The 21350-nt window shown below is 41.9% G+C and overlaps 1 protein-coding gene across 2 annotated transcripts in view; it reads right to left on the bottom strand.

Moving 5' to 3' along the window:
- The window catches only part of LOC137266087 (diamine oxidase [copper-containing]-like), a 39029-nt gene that overhangs the window by 3734 nt on the left and 13945 nt on the right, over positions 1–21350 (bottom strand). For both annotated transcript variants that reach the window (XM_067801588.1, XM_067801589.1), the window contains exon 2: positions 7120–7298. In XM_067801588.1, the coding sequence (XP_067657689.1) occupies positions 7120–7211 (92 nt within the window). In that variant the 5' untranslated portion in view covers positions 7212–7298. The remainder of the gene's footprint in view (positions 1–7119; positions 7299–21350) is intronic.

Here is a 21350-nt window from a genome sequence, read left to right as displayed (position 1 = left end):
ACCAGACAACCCAGTGATCAGCAACATGAGCATCGATCTGCGCCAATGGGAACAGATGACATGTGTCAACCAAGTCAGCGAGCTTGACCACCCGATCCCTTTAGTCGCCTCTCACGACAAGCGTAGTCGCCTTTTATGGCAAGCATGGGTTGCTGAAGGCCTATTCTGCCCTGGACCTTCACGGATGGGGAGAACGATGTGATGCGGGTCGTTGACATTAACCACAACGAGCCACGCGACCTTTGAGATGGTGCATATTAACCATGCAAAATATTCAACGACAATCGGATTCGAACCCACGACCACAGGTTTCCTGTCTGGCTATGGGATATCGATTAGCATATCAAATAACGGACCATGCACCCATGAAACCAATGAGCGACAATAGAACTAAACATCTATAAACGTGCCAAACGCCTATACGTTGTCTGCTTTAATGAGCGAGTTTACTTTTACGCCACACTCAGCAATATTCCAGCTATATGGCGGCTATCTGTAAATAATCGAGTCTGGACCAGACAACCCAGTGATCAGCAACATGAGTACCGATCTGCATTGACATGTGTAAACCAAGTCATCGACGTTAACTAATTACTCTAACTGGATAAAACTAGATGTGTTATAACACATATGCCTTAGAGACTGCACGTCTTTTTCAATATCGAGGGCGAGTACCGAAAGTGCTGCCAAAACTGAAATGTCACGATCAAAACGGTATCCATCTTCAAATGAATACGTGATATATCACATGAAAGTCGGTATGCAGTGCGCACCATTAAGATAGCCCTACATTTCCAGGGACCAGCATGAAACGACCAAATTATCATACTCGTGGAGCTGGTTACGAAACAGTTTTTGGTTGTACACTTTGATGGTCATAATATTTTCAAAATGAAATTACCATAGTTACTTTCGGGTCTCAGGGGAATACACAGCTCAAGCTGCCTGATTAAATTCACGGTTACGTTATCATGTCATTCTACCGGGTACCCATTCACGACTGGGTCGACAGAGTCAGTAAACGTTTGTTTTACATAAAGCAGCGATAAATGTTATTCAAATGTCTGTTATAGGACTCGATCACCAAGAGGACTAGAATGAACACCATACTGACAAGTACCACATATGTTACAACGGTCAGGAGTGTATCCGCGATCATAATATATAAACAGCGTCATATCAAATTACATACGTGAGCAAGAGATACATTGTGTTAATTCTAGCATAAGAGATGACATGGTGACGTTATTTCAGAAACGAAGCTACTATATATGCTCGTTGTTTAACTATACTCAAGCGATATGACCGCGGCCTGTAAATTGTGAGTTGAGTTTTACGCGGCACGCAGCAATATTCCAGCTATAGGGCGGCGGGCGGTCTGTAAATAATTGAATCTGAACCAGCTACAGTTATCTAAAATATATGAAGTTCGAAACTCAGTCCTAAGAGCACTGAGATCGCCCATCTGCCTATCCTGAATCCGTCAAACTAGGACCTAAATATACACAATTTTTGTGGTTTCCTCATAAAACTATTGAGTAATGACCCAATTATCCATAAAGGCATTCTTATCCATCAAATCAATGACCTATGCGGCTTTTACCTCCTGTCTTATTGATTGTTTCTGAAAACGGCATCACACACACATTGCTACAATTAAATGTAATTACAACCACGTTTTGGTGTTTATGGCCATCATGCAGCGTATTAAGTCCTTAGACTGAACGAAGACTATCCAGCTCAGTGTTTTACCGTTAGGCTGGAAGAGCTTCGTAGTGCATCAAATCGACCTTGAAACCAGCACGTGTGAAGAGTCGGTGCTCCGTGAATATATCGAGGATCATTAGACGTTCAATAACTCCATGCCTTTAGAAGACTACCTGTGTAAGCAACATTGGGCCAAGGAGAGACAGACTAAACACTGATATCGTATGTATGGGAGCCATGGGTGCCGGTTACCATGGCACTCTATCAAACCAAGTCACCAAGGGTCCTGACTACACGGCCCGCCAACATGGACTCAACATGCACGGACCTTCAAACACTTACTGAATATCGCCACCTTTCTGAGCTTGGTCACCGTCGACTTCAAAAACCATGCATAAAACGCGAGTATGCTTGTCGTATCAACGGAATCGGGTAGTCAGTCTCGTTGACTTGGTTGACACGTCATCGCTTTCCCAATTGCGTAGATCGAAACTCATGTCGTTGATCACTGGATCACTCACTCACTCACTCCAAAACCATGAATTCCACGGTCTGTTAGTAGAACTCCAGAGTCTAATGGCCTGCATGCATGATGTCTATGTATGCTGAGCATATATGCATGTTTGCTAATGGTGCCATTCTACATTTTTCTTTGAGTAGTTTGCAGACCCCGTGCTTGTTTGTTTGTTGTTAAACGCCACACTCAACGATATTCCCGCTAAACGGCAGCGGTCTTTAAGTAAAGGTGTCTGGACGAGACATCCAGTGATCAACATCATGAGCATCGATCTACGCAAGTGGGGCAGATGACATGTGTCAGGCATGACAGTGAGTCTTACCATCCTATTATGTAAGAAGTCGATAGAGACCACTGCCAACCTAGAAGGATGTTGACGGGTACAGACGTTTGTGATGAACTTGATAGTTCGGACTAACCCGGTGGTCTAAGGCGCGGCAATTCACGCTCAGATGCGTCCCTTACGCTTTCCAGAAAGTCCGGGTTCTGATCCCAAGTATGCGCCGAAGTTTCTTAATTTGTCTGCACCACAACCGTGTTGGTTTGTGTCAGCAAAGTGTTCGATTTGTAAACCTTGATCAGCTCGAGCTTGTCTCCAACACCACACTGTACAACAATGTTGTAACTTGTCAAAGTTTTCAAAACCCACCCACATATCTTACATCCTTCATGCGATGATCTGTCGGCATTACACATCTCCACACAGCGATTGACGCGTAACAATTCACGCTATTTTCAGTGTAATGCAATCCTTGGCATCGCGAGCACAGTTCGTGTGGGATAAACTGGCATATATATAATGCACGCTACAGCACGTCATTTGGAGCAACAGCTTAAAATCAGATAATGAGGGAGTAGAGAGACATGATCATGACCCATAAAGCATCCATTACATCCTCGGTTCATAATAGAAATTACAGCTTTCAGAAGATGATATTTCATAAATGGACTATTATGTCTTTAGAACTCGTGTGAATATAATAATAGGCCTACGTCAAAACAATTGTTGAAGGTGAATATATATATATATATATATATATATATATATATATATATATATATATATATATATATATATATATATATATATATATATATATATATATATATGCATATATATATACATATATATATCAACTACTGTTGCTGCCACTACTACTACTGCTACTGCTGCTGCTACTACTACTGCCACTGCTGCTGCTACTACTACTACTACTACTACTACTACTACTACTACTGCTGCCACTACTACTACTACTACTACTACTACTACTACTACTATTGCCACTGCCACCACTGCTACTACTACTGCTGCTACTTCTTATACTGTTAATAGGACGTCATATGTCTGACAGACCACCGTTTGAGGAAACTCACGAAATGTGATAGCTACTTTGGAAAACTTAAGCCACTTGATATTGCGTGTTCGTTTATGACTCCACTATCAGATATGTGATGGCAGAGAGCAGGTCACGTAGCTATCCTTCCGACCTCACCCGATCTCCGACGAAGCTTGATCGCATCACTGCGTTCTCCTACAGTTCGGCAATTAACCAACATATCCAGCACGTATATGTGTCACTCATTAGTGCCGATGTGTGGAAACCCGTGATCGACTGGAACAAGTATCGCGGCAGACAAACGACTGGTAAATGATGTTGTGTCTATCACAGAACACTTGAATCTCTCGTCTCCCAGGGGCAGGTACACGTGTTAGCGATGTAGATCTAGAGAGTGATGCCTTCCAAATACGGACAGGTACACGTGTTAGGGTTGGAGGTTTTCACAGTGATTCCTCAATAATACGGACAGGCACTAGTGTTAGTGATGTAGGTGTAAAGAGTGATACCTCACAAATACGGACAGGCACCAATACGGATACCTCACTGTTCCGGACAGATCCATAGTAATGCCGACGCGACATAAAACTCAACTAAATCCTGCTTATTGTTCGTAATCCGTGATTATCCGCGTTAGAATTGGTCTTCAGCAACACTCGCTTGGCGACTAACGGGATCGGTTCCAGCCTCGACTGTTCACACACCGCCGCCATATAAGTGGAATATTGCTGACAACAAACAATCAACATTGATTTTCTATTTTCTATTATGCGACCTGTGAGGAATTGGCCTTCAGCAACCCATGTTTGTCGTAAGAGGCGACTAACAGGATCGGGTGGTCAGGCTCAGTTGACACGTCATCGGTTCCTAATTGCGTAGATCGATGCTCATGCTGTTGATCATTGTATTGCCTGGTTCATGCTAGTTTCTCACAGACCACCGCCATATAGGTGGAATATTGTGGCTTTAAGCAACAATTAAACGATCTCGATGGCAATATTCTTATTACACTCTCTCCTCCACCTAACGAGAACACTCCACCAGGTATAGGCGGGAGATAACACACTCATTTCACTAAAAACATCACTTTTAGTGTGAGAAGAAAAGGGCTTTACTTCATGTTCAGAGCAGCTACCTTCAAATCCCACAACAGATGTCTGTATTACACATAACCATTCCTGATCCCCAGTCTGTGGCAATTAACACTTCATAACACCCCGCCGAAGGCAGTAACCGGAGAAACAATTCCGCCATTCAGGCTTCACGTATACCACGGGAAGCAACAACACAATATCATTTCACCCTTCTTCCATCTGAGAAACGGAGACGGGCGATAAAAACAAAACAGTAATTGAATGTTTGTCATGATATTTGGGAACAAAAAATAATAGATTTAAACAGTGAATGAAAGAAGCAGATGGGGTGCGGACAGAGATACGAGAAGGGCGGGGCGTGATAACTGCATGTGGCGAAGCTACCTCATAGCATGGGTTTATTCTGTATACCAATATAGCCTAAAACTCCCCACGCCTTGAGCTAGTAACACAGATCTCAATGTCACCACGCCGGACATTCCTTGAACGAATTTACACGGTTAAAAATTCATTGCATTTTAGTACCAGAAGACCTTTACAGGAAAGGGTAAAACATGTACCGCTACACTCTTAAGTCTTATCGTATCACCAAATTACGTTATTACGTGTGATAATGGACTACACACTATGCATTATACTATATAACTCGTTTTACATAACCCTTCATAAATCAGGCTAGCGCTTCTCACATCTGTACTGGACGTACATGGAAATTTATAAAAAATAGATTGATTTGAGTTTTAATCTCTGTTGTTTACTTGTTGGTACACTAAAAATCCAGTGGACATCTAACCGAGTCTGTAAGTGCTTTCATATAATATGGTAACATAGGGCCAACACTGACGTAAGGTTAAAGCGGTTGGCAAATGGTTAGTTTTGGCCTTTGTGTGTAGAAGTACTGTGCTAGTAGTAGAGGGCTGTGTAGATACACAAAGTTAGTAGCAGAATGCTGTGCAGACGCACCATGTTAGTCGTAGCTGTGTAGATGCACTATGCTTGTAGTAGAATGTGTAAACAGACTATGTTGATAGTCGTAGGTTGTGTAGACGCACAATGTTGGTAGTAGAAGATTGTGTAGACGCACAATGCTAGTAGTAGAAGAATGTGTAGACGCACAATGCTAGTAGTAGAAGATTGTGTAGACGCACAGTGCTAGTAATAGAAGATTGTGTAGACGCACAGTGCTAGTAATAGAAGACTGTGTAGACGCACTATGTTGGTAGTAGATTGTGTAGACGCACAATGCTAGTAATAGAAGATTGTGTAGACGCACAGTGCTAGTAATAGAAGACTGTGTAGACGCACTATGTTGGTAGTAGAAGATTGTGTAGACGCACAATGCTAGTAGTAGAGGACTGTGTAGACGCACAATGCTAGTAATAGAGGACTGTGTAGACGCACAATGTTTGTAGTAGAAGACTGTAGACGCACAATGTTTGTAGTAGAAGACTGTAGACGCACAATGCTAGTAGTAGAGGACTGTGTAGACGCACAATGCTAGTGGTAAAATGTTGTGTAGACGCATAATGTTAGTAATAGAAGAATGTGTAGACGTACTATGCTAGTAGTAGGAGTTTGTGTGGACGCACTATGTTGGTGGTAGAAGGTTGTGTAGACACACTATGTTGGTTTTAGAAGGTTCTGTGGACGCACTACATTGGAGGTAGAAGGTTGTGTAGACACACTATGTTGGTTTTAGAAGGTTCTGTGGACGCACTACATTGGAGGTAGAAGGTTGTGTAGACACACTATGTTGGTTTTAGAAGGTTCTGTGGACGCACTACATTGGAGGTAGAAGGTTGTGTAGACACACTATGTTGGTTTTAGAAGGTTCTGTGGACGCACTACATTGGAGGTAGAAGGTTGTGTAGACGAAAAAGTTCAGTTAACATACGAGGAAGAGATATGCTGATACTGGGAAGCCAGTAATATGTTATTACACTGATTGATTCTCGTCGGCAGCATGTCTGACATTTGCCAAAACGCCAAACATGTTTCCCTCGCTTGTGATACAAATAAACGATAGCATGTTTGAGAACAATGATTACCAATGAAATAAAATGCCATAACAATTAGGCCGTAGAGAGAGGTACTCCGACCCAGCTAACATGGTATCCCATCTCCAAGTTATTTAGAGAAGGAATCGAGAAGCCACAAGCACCACGTCATGTTTTCGTGTACACACAGACCGGTAATGGTAAGGGGTGCGGGTAAACAATACTCTAAACGCCAATGCAATGCAAGCTAACGTTTACATACTGTGCAGTTGTGTCCTGCAAAACAGCTGTCTAATTTCTGAGCAGCCCCAACGCTTGTTATAAATTTTGTAACGAAATATTTCAATATACTGAAATTGTAAGAATGTTTTGACTTCGGTTTTATACGTTGTAACATTATGCAAAAAAATCATGTTAAAGGTTTGAATGGATGAGGTTTGGGTGAAGTTAATATGGCAACTTACCCCTTAAAAACAATACACTCCTTTTCTTCTTCACTCGTTCCATACACTTCCTCTCTTCCCCCTCCTCTTCTTTCTTTGGAACGCCGCCTCATGAAGTGCGCGCAGCCTCGCCTCCCCCTCCATGCTCCCCCGGGCGGGCTTCTGATGCCATCAGCCAATAGAATATCTTCGTCTTGATGCTATGGAAACACGAAAACAAATAATCTGAGGAGGGGGTTTTGAATAAACATGAACACAAGCGAATATAATCATAAACAGACGCCCTCGTAGGTACCAGTTTGTTTATGTAGGCAACAATACACGTACATTTGTATCTACTGTATTAGGAGACAGAAACGTCCACCAATCACGTCTATGCGCCTAAAAAACGTTTAGTTTGTATGATAGGAAAATGTTTATTTTGTAAATTCATATTACAGCTAACAGCAGGTAAGCACGGATGTTCAGGCTAACTGTCGTGTAACTATCATGGAGAATGTTTCCACAATGTTTGAACCGAGGAAGGATATGAATACAGAATGTATGAAACAACTTCGATTGAAAGCAAATAGACTGAAAAGCGTGCATATAAATATGAGGCAGTGTTTTCAGGGTTGATTTTCAAAGTGGAGGAAACAACAAAATTGGTAAGATCAGTGTTTGAACAAAGTTTGTTCGATCTATGGCAAGTTAAACAGCGTCATTTGTCAATTTCAAAAGCACATATCAAAATAGACACCCGGAAAGAACTCACAAGACAATGTCTCTTAGTTTATGGGTACGTTCATTTTAACCAGTTTTAACTTTGATTTTATCTTTAACTGAATTTTCAGTGATATAGCTTCTACAACATAATCGATACTGTTTTCCTCGTCAAGTAGGTTGGTCCTACTTGGCAGTGACATTGTTTCCGGTTGTTTGATCTGGCAAAACCGCCATGACACACTTCAGCTCGTCAAGTATCATAGCTCAATCCGCAGGATGACCGAAATAGGTCGACTTAAAAAACAACAACAAACATGCTACTCATAATATCTTGGAACCATTCCTGGTAAAACAAACATATAGCAACAATCTTTGTAAGAGGACGGGGAGAACGAACTGTCTGGTTCCAAATGTCGATGTTTTACCGGTTGTTCCTGAAAGCGGTCTTACAAAGCGGTGTACTTGTTGGTACACTAAAATTCAGTGGACATCAAACCGAGTCATAGTGAGTGAGTTTAGTTTTACGCCGCTGTTAGCAATATTCCAGCAATATCACGGCGGAGGACACCAGAAAATGGGCTTCACATATTGTACCCATGTGGGGAATCGAACGCGGGTCTTCGGCGTGACGAGCGAACGCTTTAACCACTGGGCTACCCCACCGCCCCTCAAACCGAATCATACAGTTTCGACTTCCGTGTATAGTTAAGGATGGTAACACAAAGTCGGTTCTGATGATTCATACAGTGAGTGAGTGAGTCAGAATGTTTTACACCGATTTTAGCAATATTTCAGCAATATCACGGCGGTGCGCACCAGAACTGGGCCTCGCACATTGTAACCATGTGAGGACTCGAACGCGGGTCTTCCTCGTGACGAGCGAACGCTTTAACCATTAGGCTACTGCATAATCCGATTATAAAAAGTTAACAATATTCGGACTATCTCTCCTGCTACACAAACTGGAAACCCCGTCATTTTTGCCATATCTACATGATATGAAATATCGATCATATCTCGTGTCAGAGCTTGTAAATGTAGGAAATAAATATCGGATGTTAGCCATATATGACATTATATATGGTAATTGTACACCCCGCACTTTTTTCATTTCTAGCCCTTAGCATTCTCGAATGTAGTTTAGTATTTGCCATCCTTCATAAGTTGATTCCGGGCATAGCAGAGAATGAAGGGAGATACATTTAAGGTCGCTTGCAGCAATATTCCAGCAATATCACAGTGGGGGACACCAGAAATGGTCGTCACACATTGTACCCATGTGGGGAATCGAACCCTGATCTTTGGTATGACGAACGTACTCTTTAACCACTGGACTACTCAACCACCCAACCACAGAATCAGTGCTTCCTAGATCACCTTTGGCATACAATCCTCATTTTGTAAATAACCTAATAAATCACATGATGCAGACAGTGTATCCAACATCTTAATATAAAGGAACTATCAAGCAATTATTTGATGTTGCTTGACATGACTTGTCTACTTGCCAGTCCCGTATTATATGTGAAAGGCGTTGCCTGGTAATCATTGTTCTGGCTTATAGAGCTGCCAATATTTAATGTGTATCAAGTCAAAGCACTGTTGCTGAACGATGGGAACCATTTACAAACAACACGAGAGAACAGGCACCAGTGCCAAGTTCTGAGAAACAATCCCAAGTCGGTATTCTGTACAACCTTTAGAATACGAACACTTGCAGTATCCGTTTGCAGCGAGTCTGACGTGACTCTTCAGTCAGAGTCTTCAGCAACCCATGCTTGTCTTCACAGGCGACTAACGGGATCGTGTGGTCACACTCGCTCCCTTTTTTGGAACATGTCATCGTATCCCAGTTGCGGAGATGATTATGCTGTCATCACTGGATTGTCTGGTACAGACTTAGTTATATACATACTGCTGGCACACAGCTGGAATATTGCTGGGTATGGCGTAAAACTAAACACGCTCACGTGACTCGTACACCTCAGTACCAGTCGTATGTTTGTAATTACAATTTATGTTTGCATAGCAATATTGTAAGTGCATGACGGACTAGTAATTACGTGATTGATATCATGAGCACCGATCTACCCAACTGCGATAGATGACAAGCATCAACCAGGTCAGCGAGTCTGACCACCCACCCCCCCACCCACCCACCCCACCCCCCCACCCACCCCCCATTTCCGTTAGTGACCTCTTACGACAAACATATTCTAAATAAATAAGGCAAATAAAACACTTCCCCATCCGGGGTTATTATTTTATTAACCGACATTTGTTTCTGACAGTTGACCCTCTATGTGACACGATGATATCCCTGACAAGCTTTTTAAGCTCATATTTTGATATGCAAAGCTGAAAAACAAAAATTGGCAACACCTTCATGGAAAATAAATATACCATATTCAGAACGCAGGTTAAGACATGGTCAACTCGATAGGTGGCTCCTGTGACGATAAACGGAGTGTAAGCCTAAATAATGCCATAGGATATCACAGCAGGGACTACGCCTATACGAATAAACACCAGGATAATTTAAGATAGAGTTTCTCCTCCGAGGCGAAGAAACATTTCAATTCAAATTCCTGTCTTATGGCGAAGTGACTGAAAGCACTTCCAACTGCCCTGAAATGTGCAGGATTATTGCGCCTGTTCCGCACGGCGAGATCTTGCCTATATTCTCCTACTGGCTCTTGTTTAATGTGTGAGTTCAGTTTTACGCCACACTCACCAATATTCCAGCTATAAGGCGGTGGTCTGTAAATAATCGAGTCTGGACCAGACGATCCAGTGATCTACAGAATGAGCATCGATCTGCCCAATAGGGAACCGATGACATGTATCAACCAAGTCAGTGAGCCTGACCACCCGATTCCATTAGTCGCTTGTTACGACATGGGTTGTTGATTCAACCTATTCTAACCCGGGTGTTCATAGGTCCAGTGTTCCATGAAGAACAGAATAACTGTATATGGATGACGACAAAACTCTCTAATACTGGAACACGACGTTTCGATACAGGTTCTTGTATCGTTTTCAAAGGTTTTTTTTGTTTTGTTTTTTGTTTTGTTTTGTTTTTACACTTTGAAAACGATACAAGAACCTGTATCGAAACGTCGTGTTCCAGTATTAAAGAAGCTGTCATCCATATACACTTATTCTATTTACTTCCAACTTCTAAAATATGCCTCTCAAGCAATTCAATGAAGCAACTGAATAACAATGTTGGAGATATAAAGAAAACTCCCGAAGGACACACTTACGCATTCGGCGTGATTCTTGTGATAATAACTATCGAGCTTGTTTATCTACTCTCAGTATATCACATCACAAGATGTGAGAAAAATACCGATTACACAGAGTCGACTTTAGAGAGAAAGAGACAGCAGATCCTGGCGAACGTCATCGGTGAAGAGCGTCATACTACCCAGATTGTATCCCCTATTTCAGCACGGCTCCCTTGGGAGCTGCATTCGCTGCCTTACATACTCATGCTGCCGTAGGATAGCTGGACCCTGGAGCCTGGACCCTGGAGCCTGGACCCTGGAGCCTGGACCCTGGAGCCTGGAGCCTGGACCCTGGAGCCTGGCATCATGGAGAACGTTTCCGTTTGTTTTTATGCAAATTTATAGCTGAGCAATAAGTGTTTCTGTGATTTTACTGTTTTCACCGAGTAGGTAGTTTCTGGAGGTAGAGGCCATGGTGATTCACTTGCAACTCGTGAAATCTGTCCCACACCAAACAGAGTACAGTACCTTTCAGCAGTGTATGAAAGAGCATCTGCCCGGCGGCCCGCTGATTGCTAGTTACATGGCGGGTTTACAACGGTATTTTACAGTCGGCCCTGTGCGCCAATGCATTTTCCAAGGGTATATATTTGACCATGCCATTGACCACGGGGAATATTTCCAAACTAATTTACAATTGTTGTACCTAGATGACGTCTGTATAGTTCATGATCAATCAAACTATAACTTCCACAGATCAACCTACCCATTTATCTAACACTACATGTGACTGGTCTAGAGAATTCTTTCAGCCAATGAATAATGTTGTTCTTTTCTGATGGCACTGACACTAAATGACTTAACAGTGACTACCAAGTCATGGTGTTATTAAATTTGCTTGTGCACATGTTTAAGTTTTCATCACTACAAGTAATTCATTTATGATTTTTTTAACACCATATCTCAATTTCATATGTTGCATGTTAACAGGGCTGGCAACATTTTTTCAGTTTTCCTGTGGGCTTCCTGTCTTTTTGTAGGAGGTTCATACACTGCTTCCAGGCATTGATTAAGAATACCTGTTGCTGTCTCTACTCTGGGTTCCATATCAACAATGTTGGAGCTATTGCGAATCATTCAGTGAGCTGTTTGATAACGCACTTGTAATCTCCGACTTATCTGGTTTATTTGCGAGGTAGGTGTATTCTGAATAGGCTCCGTCAAATCCCTGGTTTAACTATATGTTACGTAGCGATGCAATCTGTGGTGGAGTGCTCGTATTGGTATGAAAGCCTCTGAAGGAATTCGCACTTTAAGATACAGAATGAGATATGAAACGCTGGATAACTGATACTCGTAAACCTATACAAACAGGGAGATAAACGTTGGATTGAAAAACAAACGAACCACTGTACGATGAATTTGCGGGGTTCACCAGAGTAAAAATGTCAGTTATCTATAAGACACTATATACATTTTTCATCAGTCTTAATGATTTAAACAGCGAGTCAGGCCTGTTATTTGACGTGCATTGGGTTATATAGTGAACGGCTAAAAAAACGTGTGTAGACGTCCAATGGCGTGTTAATCTCTCGTTAACCTAGCTATAGCGGCTGTTCAGAAAACAAGTGAACGGTTGCCATTCGAGTTGGCAATTCATGCCTAAATGCATGCATGCATGATGCACATGCATCTCGATCCCAATGTTGTCTTTGTGCGAACTCTTCCCTTTCCACAAATAAAAGCATTTCTAACCACAACATCAAACAATACTTTGTTAATTGGTCAAAACAGGCTAGACTACCACCATTCATGTTTTCCTGAAACTTGTCTTCCGGTGTGTAACGAACCCAAAACAACAACAGGATCAGATACTTCACAGACACATTTCAACAATTGCGACCTTTCTTTTGCCTTTCAGTATATAAGACCATTGGGTATATGGGCAGTATTTGATTCAGACCAGGTCAGCTGGACAGGTCATCCTCTGGACAGGTCATCTTCTGGACAGCAGAAGACCAAGTCATTTACACACATGACCGACCTCGTAAACGCTCAGCCAAGCATCACTCGCTTACTGTCAGGTACAATTCGTTTAGAGGGAACCGTCGCCATGTTTGAAACTGAGACAACCATACTAACAGGGAGTAACCATTTCTACATGATAGATATTGTCTATTACAGACATTCAATACATTTCTCAGACGCGGGAAATAAAACGTGTTTGACATCACAAATGGACAAAACTTAGCAGGCAACAGTGCGATACAACGGGAGCTTATTATACACGTATTGAGGGCAAAATTATTCTGCGGCGTCCGTTATCTAGGACTGTGAGTATAAACTCGACACGACATTATTAATCTCGTAATCTGAAAATATTGTACTATATTTAAAGTTAATATTGACTGCACACAATAGAGTATTTGCGAAAATACCATTGCAGGTAGATCATTCTTTCACTCCTGTCTTGGACACCCTCTTTAATTATGATTATTAATAAATCGCCTGTATCCACGCACTTGCGCATGCTGAAAGACAATAATGCTTAATAATGCTTAAGACATTATTACCCCAGTTAACCCAAGCTGAGGGTTAAGAATAATATGACTTATCCCACTGGGTACTAGTTAAAGGCTTTATTGAACAGAGGCAGTTTTTAACAAACTCACCAAGGGTGAGACCATCTATGTCATCTGTGCCGATGTGAGGCAGGACTGAGTCTCGCGGGAGTCATGTAGCCAAACATGGCCACCCACCAAAGCACTCTCCGAGACCAGTGTTGCTTAACTTTAACTGATTTGTGAACTGCACGATGCCATACACCATCCTTACCAAGGGGACTAATGTTGTTGCATGTACAGACAGATACTGGACAACTGCAGTTATCTGAAAGCGAGTATTGAGGCTGATATATTGAAGGACTCACCTGCAGGCGTTGCCCTTGAACTAAAGGGTCTCACATTGTACCGATGGTCCCGTCACACGCCGCCGAGCGATCAATCAGCCGAGAAAACGACTGTCATACAAACGGAGGATGCTCCTGTCATTAACCATTTATCCACACATACCAACAGCCGTGGGGAGGGAGCAATTGAACGCGTTATACATCACAGGGCTATAAGTGGAGGATTTCACATCGGACATTGGGGGCAATTTCGGTCATATATTATCCCCATGAGAATTACACTTTTGACATTGTTTCCCGGTGTAATTTGCGAGTTGAATTGATTGTTTTGAACACATTGCCCTTTTTATCAATGGGGAACCATGCGACACAAATAGAAGAATTTTATAGGGGCGCGCACGCATCTGAACAAATCATGACCAATCTTCTTTATCATCAAACCAGTGCGTTGCAAATTTGTAGAAAGTCATACAGTAATAACATATTTGACATTCATATTGTGATAAAATCATATTTGAGTATGTATACATACTGGAAATAATCGAAAAAATATTTTCATTTAATGCAAAATTGCTTCTTGGCGTGCATTGTAACAGTCTTATTATACTTGAAGAAATCTCTAAGGCAATAAATTATTATTTTATAGCCCACAATTATATAAACAGCAAGAACAAATTGCCTCTGTAAACGACAGGCTACCATAAGAAGCTCTCAACATTTGTATCATTCCCAGAGGAGCTGCTCTGAAGATCAGATGATAAGGTTCCTTGTGATTTTGTTCAATTTACACCGTTTTTGACTATGTGTCTGTAATTAAATGTCTTGGCGATAAGGGAATCCAGTGTGATTCGTAATGGTCTCGACATACTGCCACATAGACAAGGCTAATGGCCTGTGAAAGCGAAATCTGGACCAACCCCCCCCTCAATTTAGGTTTCGCTTCGCGGGAACGGTCAAGGATACGGCTTGCATCATGGTCTAGTGGATAGAGTGCCTGACTGGGGAGTATAGGGTCGAGGTTCGACTCCCTCGGCACAATATGCACCACAAGATGATACTTAATGTTAACCTGCCTTTCGGGACTAAAACATGGTCGGTCGGCTCGGAACCCAGTGTACATGGTCAACTGTTGCAGGGTATTTCAGTGGCCTTGAACTACAGAAGTCGCATTATTCTGGTCTAACACATCCATCCACTCGTTGCCATGGAAATGAAAGTGACTTTAGACCCTTTCCACCTGAACCGTTCACAATAACATGACAAAGCCTATGTTCGACGGTAAATCATGCAAGTGACCCCTCACTCCTGGAATACCTTAGACCAAGAATATTGGGTTCCGACCAAGAAAGCCATCTTAGCGTTGAGGTGATCGTAACCCGCACACTTCAACACACTTTCGATAATCGATAACCGTAGGGTTTCATCTTATAAAATTCCTTTGCGGAGCAGAACCCACCACCAAGTCGTTTTATCCATATTTTCAAACCGTTACCACGAAGCAGTCAGTCTGTTCTTAACAACTGTTGGGTGAACGTAAATGATAAAGCAAAAACTAATATTTAATCATGGCGTCATATGAAGCATCAAGATAACAAAAGCATCTACTTGTTGAGCGGTTGCCCAGAAGCGGAACATGAAAATTCTTACGACCACATAAACGCAACCGATTCCAACGGTTCCCAAGATTAAATTCTTCTTTCACGACCTCAGTGTCGCGAAATATCAGTCAGTCGAACAAATGAAAATAAATTTGATACGTAGAATCAATATCTAAATTATGGGCGATGCTTTTTGTTACTGTATATCGTAGAGTGTGAACCGAGGTAGACCCTTGGGCGTGTGTGGATGTTGAATGTATATACAAATGAGACCAAGACATTCATTGGGTACGTATGGGTGATTGTTAAAGAACAAGCACTGTCACTAAGGTGACATAATCCCCCGCCGCAAATTATCAAATTAAACTTGAAAAGTAATGAAAGTGAAAGTAGTAGTTTAAGATGAAGTTAAAAGTGCCTTCCCAAGATGAAGATAGGTGATGAATAAGAAAATCCAGTGACCAGTTCTTAAGATATCATGTTGACACGTTTAACATGCAGGTGAACTCGCTGAAATCATCAAAGTGTCTCTGTGACCTTGAACATTAAGTGAAGGTCACCAAAATCGACTGGACCCTGCATCTTCCCTTGATGAAGCTTTATGTCGAATGTGAAGAAAATCCAGAGAACGTTTCTTGAAAGTGTCGCCATGGCCTTGAAAATTAAGTGAAGGTCGCTGAAAATCGACCGGACCCTGCACCTTCCCTAGAATACGCTTGGTGTTGAATATGAAGACAATTTTGGGAATGGTTCTTGCGATATGTCGCTAACAAGGGTAAAAGGTTAAAGTCCCCGTGTGATCTTGAAATGAAGGTAAAAGTTACCAAACCTGACTGGGACCTGTCTTTTATTATGATGAACCTAGGTCGCAAATATGACAAGAATCTAGTAAATGGTTCTTAGTGAGTGAGTGAGTGAGTTTAGTTTCATTCCGCATTCAGCAATATTCCAGCTATAAGGCGGCGGTCTGTAAATAATCGAGTCTGGACCAGACAATCCAGTGATCAACAACATGAGCATCGATATGCGAAATTGGGAACCGATGACATATGTCAACCAAGTCAGCGAGCCTGACCACAAGATCCCGTTAGTTACCTCTTACGACAAGCACAGTCGTCTTGTATGGCAAGCACGGGTTGCTGAAGGCCTATTCTACCCCGGGACCTTCACGTGTCGTGAATGGTTCTTAAGATATTTAAATTCGTATGTACGGACATACGGAGCCTAATACTATATCCCTGGCTTCGCGCTAAACCCGCGGCGGGGGATGATAAACCCTATGTTATCCTTTGGTCTGGGCTGATTATGAGACCGACAGTCAGTTGTCGGGAAATTAGAACACCTTCAAAAGTGTATGTATAAATATTCAGTTGCATGTTTAATGAAGTTTTCAGGTTTTTTTCACATTTCGTTGAAAACAGCGGTGTTGTAGAATATTTAGCTACATCGCTTTACGACAAGCACAGTCGTCTTGTATGGCAAGCACGGGTTGCTGAAGGCCTATTCTACCCCGGGACCTTCACGTGTCGTGAATGGTTCTTAAGATATTTAAATTCGTATGTACGGACATACGGAGCCTAATACTATATCCCTGGCTTCGCGCTAAACCCGCGGCGGGGGATGATAAACCCTATGTTATCCTTTGGTCTGGGCTGATTATGAGACCGACAGTCAGTTGTCGGGAAATTAGAACACCTTCAAAAGTGTATGTATAAATATTCAGTTGCATGTTTAATGAAGTTTTCAGGTTTTTTTCACATTTCGTTGAAAACAGCGGTGTTGTAGAATATTTAGCTACATCGCTGTGCTGAAGACCAAATTCAGCCCGGATCTTCCGGGTTTACAACATGGTATGCATAAGGAATATAATTAATGAACAAAATATATTAAGTGCAAACGCCTTACCTTAGAATAACGTGAGAAGCATCCGTTAACAAGTCATCATTGAGCATACGTCAGCAATGAGGTACCCCGGATATTAACCGTCATTTATAATACCGATGTTAGAAGTCTTGGTATAGTCGCTTGTTCCCTTATCCCTTATTTAAGCCAAATTTTGTGGGTTTATCTTTCTGCGCTGGCTAGCTCAATGTATAGATCACCTCGAAGTTTTGAAAGAATGATAAGATTATGTAAGTTTTCCAAGGATCACGAAATCATTGAGTACAGTTTACTTCTCTCTCGGGACCAAACAAACTCCTAACGCCTGTCAGCTAACACACAAAGGCAGGGGTATATCAACATCGACTGAGTTAGACTCATCAGTTACTTAAGATATGTCGTATTTTCTTCAACTATTTTGATGATTATTTTGACTTTAAACAATTTGAACTTAACATATTTGGTAGATATTACTTATACTATCATTTAAGGTAATGAATATGAACAAAATAACAGGAAAATATATGATTCATGTTAGATACAAACACGGTCAGATAGTAAAATGTTGCAGGAGGCGAGGCTCGTCTCCGAGTTTGTTCTGTTTGTTTACACTGCTGAAATACATACAGCGTTTTAATCTGTTATATTATTCCGATTTTTCGGGATACATTATACTGGAAACTCCCAGATGCAGTGGGTTTTTTTGTAAACAAATAATCAGATTGCCTCCCTCAGTTTATCTGCTTTCATTCCACGTTTATCATATTGTGCTGCAGAGTACATAACCTAATATATATTAAAGATGTGGGCAAACAAAAACGTACTTTACATGATTGAACTTGAATTAACAGGATGAAAATAATCACTGATAACTTGCCAGAAACGTAAGATCCACAACAAAGGTGTGGGATATAATATTTCACCGAATAACTATTTCCGTTTAAAAATTACTTTTCCCCAATTATCTCACACGGGAAGAAATGTACTGGAGTTAGTAACCCGTAACCGATTTGTCAGCGAGTCAGGCATCTCACGCCCGACGTGACGTTAGAGGGATTAACGCTAACAGCGGGGTTAAGCTATACTCTCTCTCTCGTTCATGTCACCCCACTGTTTCGTTAAAGTTATGGAAGATGAATGTTGCATTTCGCTTTGTATATTTTATGTCGATGTGGCAAGCAGACTCATCAATAATGATTTTTAAAATCCTTTGTTGTATTTATATAACTGACGGTGAAAGGTGAATAAAATACTATCACCGTCATTCTTATTTTCCAATGTATAAATCGTAGAAAACACCTACTTGCTTCACGATCTGTTTCAAATTAACAGCGATTGTCGATTTTGATGCACACATGTCTGCAAAAATGGTGCTTCTTGGTGCTAAGAAATAACGATTGATTGAATACTGAATAGGATTTAATTCCGCTGTGACCCCAATAATGCCCTCTGCAAGGGGTTGGTAGACTCATAATGGTTTCACACATTCCTTCATCCATGTCGGTAATAGTTGTCCATAGCTTTAGTAGAATAAGCCGGAACAATCCGTGTTATGTACAATGTATTTCTGGCATATTCGTGTCAACTATTCAGTGAATATCGTGAATGTCGCGAAACAAGGAAAGCACATCCGATGTGTGACACACGTGGGTCAAGATGGCGGCCTCGACCAGGTGGACGGAAATGACCCTGGCTTCCGAGTAGCATTGTTGAGAGTTTGTACAGGCGGTCTCTGTTCATAAAGGCCCGTGTAAGACCACTTGACCCAACGGACTAAGTCAGTTAATATCACAAGCACACGCGTTTAATTACCAGACAAAACATCACCATTGGAGAACCTTTCTGGTAGCGACTGCCATCGAGTAGAATTGTCGCCTTTAAGAAGGGTTGCGAGCGGATACAAGGTACGGCACACTAGGTGCATAATATCTCAAGGGGCTTAAGGCTCACTCTGTTTATCCGTGTAGTAACATGCAAGCAAAATCTCTGCCTCAGTGAAACAGTTTCACGCCCATGTTCGTTAATCCTGAGTCCTTGCTACATCGTGGCTCGAATACTGAAGGTTTTTCGTTATTTTGAAACTCTGATAAGACTTTGGGACGTAGTGCCATTTGAAATTGCGAAGACACAAACAGATGTCGAATTGTGTGTTACAAAGACATTAGTGAGTGAGTGAGTGAGTTTAGTTGCACACCGGGATATTCCAGCCATATGGCGGCGGTCTGTAAATAATCGAGTCTGGACCATTAAGAGAAGCTACTTTGCCAAAATTGAGTTACGACAGGTCGTAATGTTACGAACTCTTTGTGGATCGGGACTGAGATAGAGAAGACTAGTTCTCTGTATAGCTGAGTGTACTAGCGACTCTAATGACCTGTCTTTGGATTAAAAGTACTCTGACTGTGTAGAGTCAACAACGTGGAACATTACACAAAGTAGACGAGTCCGGACATCGGACAGGCAGCACCTCACTGGACAGCACCTCACTGGACACAATGCTGAATTAGAGATATCAGTTACTCTCGTCACTTCGGATAGCAAGGAGACAAATGTCAGCCTTGTGGGTGATACATTAACTAACCCAGCTACAACTGTGTCATCCTGTACTTGCCATTGATTTTGGTTTTGTGTACTGCTGGAAAACTTGAATGGGTAATATTTCTAGGCCCTTATGATTTTCCTAGAATACAATTGATAAAGAGATGCATACAATGTATTCTATTTTCATCACAATCATAATTAATGAAAACAGATAGGTGACCGCAACAAGCAGCACAACCACCTCGCTCTCCATTTGGGGACTTCGGGATTCCTTCCCTTGTGATCCCACGGTGAATGTGATATGTTTGTCATTTAGACATGACAATGAGCATGTTGAGTATAAACACACGTACACACCATCACCAAGACGCATGACAATGTTAGTTTTCACCCGACCCGTGAAGATCCAGTTGGAATTAATCTTCAGTAAGCGAGACGCGAGAGGTGACTAGCGAGGTCAGGTGGTCATACTGACGTTGTTGACAAATGCCGTCATATCTCTGTTACCTAGATTGATGCTCATGACTGTCTGATCCAAACCTGATTATTTACAGACTATCGTAATATGGTTGTACTACTGAGTGCAGTGTTAAACAGTAAAACACACAAAGCAAATAAAACACGGTTTGACTTTCAGTTTCCCTAAATGTTCATCTAGCGTTGCTTCTAGTATGAAATACTCGCGGTCGATTTCATGTCAGCATAACCTTTCACACGTGCGATATGAGCGAGTCTGGCTTTCTCTACATGAAATGACAGCATGTACTTTGTTTCCAAATACGGAAACCCTTGAGAGCATGTACGCAACTCATCAAGCAAGCACCTATGTTCTGACTACCCTACCTACAGCATCCGGGAAAGACGAGCGTATTGTATATTAATTACGTGACTGTGTAGACCTGGGGGACCCACTCTGCGTTCCTGTGGCATCAGTTTCGTTGAATACCTGCATTCCGACATCAGTCATCACATCAGTCATGTTTCTACAGCTGGACTAATCCTGGCATAGCCAGGTGCGCGGTCGATACAGGTGAGAGCAAAGTCAAGTGACGCTCTAGTTAGCCGTTAGAGCTGTGAGGGTAATTTCAAGCATGGTACGGCGTAAACGCGATACAGGTGAGAGCAAAGTCAAGTGACGCTCTAGTTGAGCTGTGTGGGTAATTTCAAGCACGGTACGGCGTAAACGCGATACAGGTGAGAGCAAAGCCAAGGGACGCTCGAGTTAGAGCTGTGAGGGTAATTTCAAGCATGGTACGGTACGGTACAGGATCTGTACAGTCTAAAACAAAGTCTAGTGACATCATCAGCTCTTTGTCATGGTTTACAACTGGAAGTATTTTTGTACCAAGCTCGTGGGTAAACATTTTTGACACATAGATTCACTCATTC

Source organism: Haliotis asinina, chromosome 15 (genome assembly GCF_037392515.1).
Source record: "Haliotis asinina isolate JCU_RB_2024 chromosome 15, JCU_Hal_asi_v2, whole genome shotgun sequence".
NCBI classification, from domain to species: Eukaryota; Metazoa; Mollusca; class Gastropoda; order Lepetellida; family Haliotidae; genus Haliotis; species Haliotis asinina.
The sequence above is the reverse complement of the archived record's forward strand: the minus strand, read 5'-3'. Positions and strand labels throughout refer to the sequence as shown.